Consider the following 2,540-nt stretch of genomic DNA (forward strand, 5'->3'; position numbering starts at 1 on the left):
CCGCCGGCCCACCGCAGAAAAAGCCTCAAAGACAAAATGACCTTAGGTCTCCAAATACATTGGGCCGCTCTTGACAATTAGGAGACCTCCTGCCGCTCCTCCTCGATGCTCCATGGCCGCATGGCGGAGACTTGGTTGCAGTCAAGCGAGCCAAACATGATCGAAGCACCGATCCTCAATTTTGACTAGTGCTCTTCATCTTTTTGTTCCTCTTTTCATCCTGACCACTGGCTGCCCGCTATAGCTGCCATCCTTGTTACAGTCGCCAGAAGTCTGACCTCCAACTAGAGCCACCGTCGTCAGCACCAGCTTTCCTCCACCCTAGTCTCTCTCTCTCTCTCTCTCTCTCTCTCTCTCTCATGCATTCATTTGCTCTTTCTCTCTTTCTTTCACTATGCCTTTAGGTAGACCATAGTAGGGGGTCCCTCTTTGTGTTCCTTAGTCGATCCTAGTAAAGGATCCTGAACTGATCCCTCTCCAACCGGCATCATTTGTTCTCCTACTATTGAGAACCCCTGTCATACCATCTTTGCCTTAATCAGAATCTTGCTTTGTGATCCACTGTTTGAGTCACCTCCGATTCGGGTTGATAAGACTCCATTATACGGCTACCATGTCCTTCTTTATCTCTCCCACTCTCTCATTTTTCAACCATTGACCATACACTATAATTTCTTGATTATTGGCACTACAAGAAAATACACTTTCAGCGACTAAGATTCTAGTCGCCGAATAACCATATTTGGTTGCCGAAACCTTTTCGCGACTAGCATACCCTTTATCGCCGAACCCTAGTCACTGAAAGGTTTTGGCGACCAATATTATGTGGTCACCTAAGGTACACCAACAACGACCAACATTTGGTTGCCGAAGAAAATTATCAGCGACCAAATCTGTTGTCGCTAATTTCAACGCCGACCAAATAGTTGGTCGTGGAAGGTTTATCTTCCGCTACCAAAAAAATGGTCACTGAATGTCTATCTTCCCCTACCAATAGTTTGGTCGCAAAATGTATTGGAATGCATTGGCAACAAACATTTTTTGGTGGCAGAAAGTATTAACCTATATTTAATTAACAATTCAAATTATAAGCTTAATATTTATTTTTGGGCTCATTCCAAATCCTGTACAAACAACACAGCCTATCCAATATCCATATTGCACAATACATTTGCTCATCCAAATAGAAGTATACACAATGTTGGAGAATCCATAATCATTCATTATAAATATCATCATCTATAAGTCTAAAGTCAAACATACCTATTAACCATACATCAAAATGTTTCATTCATACCATATATTAAGGTGATAATCATCACCAAACACATCAAAATGTAAATTAAAAATTCTAAAATATCTAATGTTGCTATTCATCCAAACAACCATCATGTAGACAAAAATATTCTTATACCAAAAACTAGATTCTGCTTGTAGACAACTCCACCATGATCATCTGAACAAAAGCTATCCATGTGCCAGAAACTAGATTTCACATGCTCATAACTCCACCATGTATCTGAGTAAGCAAAAAAGAATACACAATCAATAACCACATGTGAATAATAATAAACTAAAATTCAAGTATAAGTTCACAATGACATTTTGTTTAATTTGATCCAAATCTCTAAATAACCTACATAATATAAATGAGAATACATACCAACGAGTATTTGTACCACCAGTTGAATACATGGCCCCATCATGATGGATAAATGACTTGTGCGTTTGAGTCTTTCCCTTTAAGAACTCTGTCATCAAACTTGTAAGATGTGCAATTTGCTTCTGTTCTTCCTCTCGCTCTTTCTTTTCCTCCTCACGCTCTCTCCTCTCCTGCTCTAATTGCCTCCGTAGCTCCTCACGCTCTATCTCATGCTCCATCTTCATCTTCTCCATCTCAGCTTTAAGTTTCTGCAACTCCCCAACATGGTCTTGTGACACACGACTAGGTGTGGAAGAAGATGAAGAGGGCTTCGGCCCATCCCCAAATCCAAGAATGTATCTCTTTCTTTTTCCAAGTGTCTGCCTAGACATCTCCTCTGATGTTAATTGCACACCGGACTGGGAAGATTCTTCTCGCAAGCTTAACATCTTTGACTGTCAATGCAAAGGTAACAACAGAATTAAATGTATATAACCTTGCAAAAGCAGAAACTGATTTAAATGATTATTGAGATTTTAGATACCTACATGTTTTACAGCGCAAATAGGATCAATCCACTCTTTGTTCTTCTTGGTATGCGTTTTCTTATAGAATTCTGAAAATTCAAGATTTTCAGAACCATTAAACTCCGGCTGCAAAGTGTAATTTAGATTGGCATATAGCCACTACATAATAAGAAAACTAAAATAACTGACAGATCTACTTGCATAAAAGGATTCCAAAAATATACTTGCAGCAAATTAGAATAAAACATATTACCTGTATAGTCATTGTTGCAACAAATGACCGATATCCTGAACAATGATTGTACTCAAGCTTTTTCCTATTCTTTTTGCTAGCTTTTGATCTCACCTTCAAAAAAATACAAATTAAAAAT

The 2,540-nt window shown here is 38.8% G+C and overlaps 1 protein-coding gene across 1 annotated transcript; it reads right to left on the minus strand.

Moving 5' to 3' along the window:
• Positions 1–1,185: 1,185 nt before the first annotated feature.
• Positions 1,186–2,060, minus strand: LOC113462124 (ribosomal biogenesis protein LAS1L-like). The gene is made up of 2 exons (XM_039133175.1): positions 1,664–2,060; positions 1,186–1,519 (listed from the first exon to the last, which is right to left on the minus strand). Coding segments are annotated over exons 1-2 (372 nt in total). The 5' UTR covers positions 2,035–2,060; the 3' UTR covers positions 1,186–1,518.
• Between the last annotated feature and the right edge of the window lie 480 nt (positions 2,061–2,540).

This window comes from Phoenix dactylifera, chromosome 13, assembly GCF_009389715.1.
Source record: "Phoenix dactylifera cultivar Barhee BC4 chromosome 13, palm_55x_up_171113_PBpolish2nd_filt_p, whole genome shotgun sequence".
NCBI lineage: Eukaryota > Viridiplantae > Streptophyta > Magnoliopsida > Arecales > Arecaceae > Phoenix > Phoenix dactylifera.

Bases quoted from the DNA above. Each gene is read 5' to 3' on its own strand.
- LOC113462124 (XM_039133175.1), bottom strand. From the start codon at position 2,034: ATGTCTAGGCAGACACTTGGAAAAAGAAAGAGATACATTCTTGGATTT.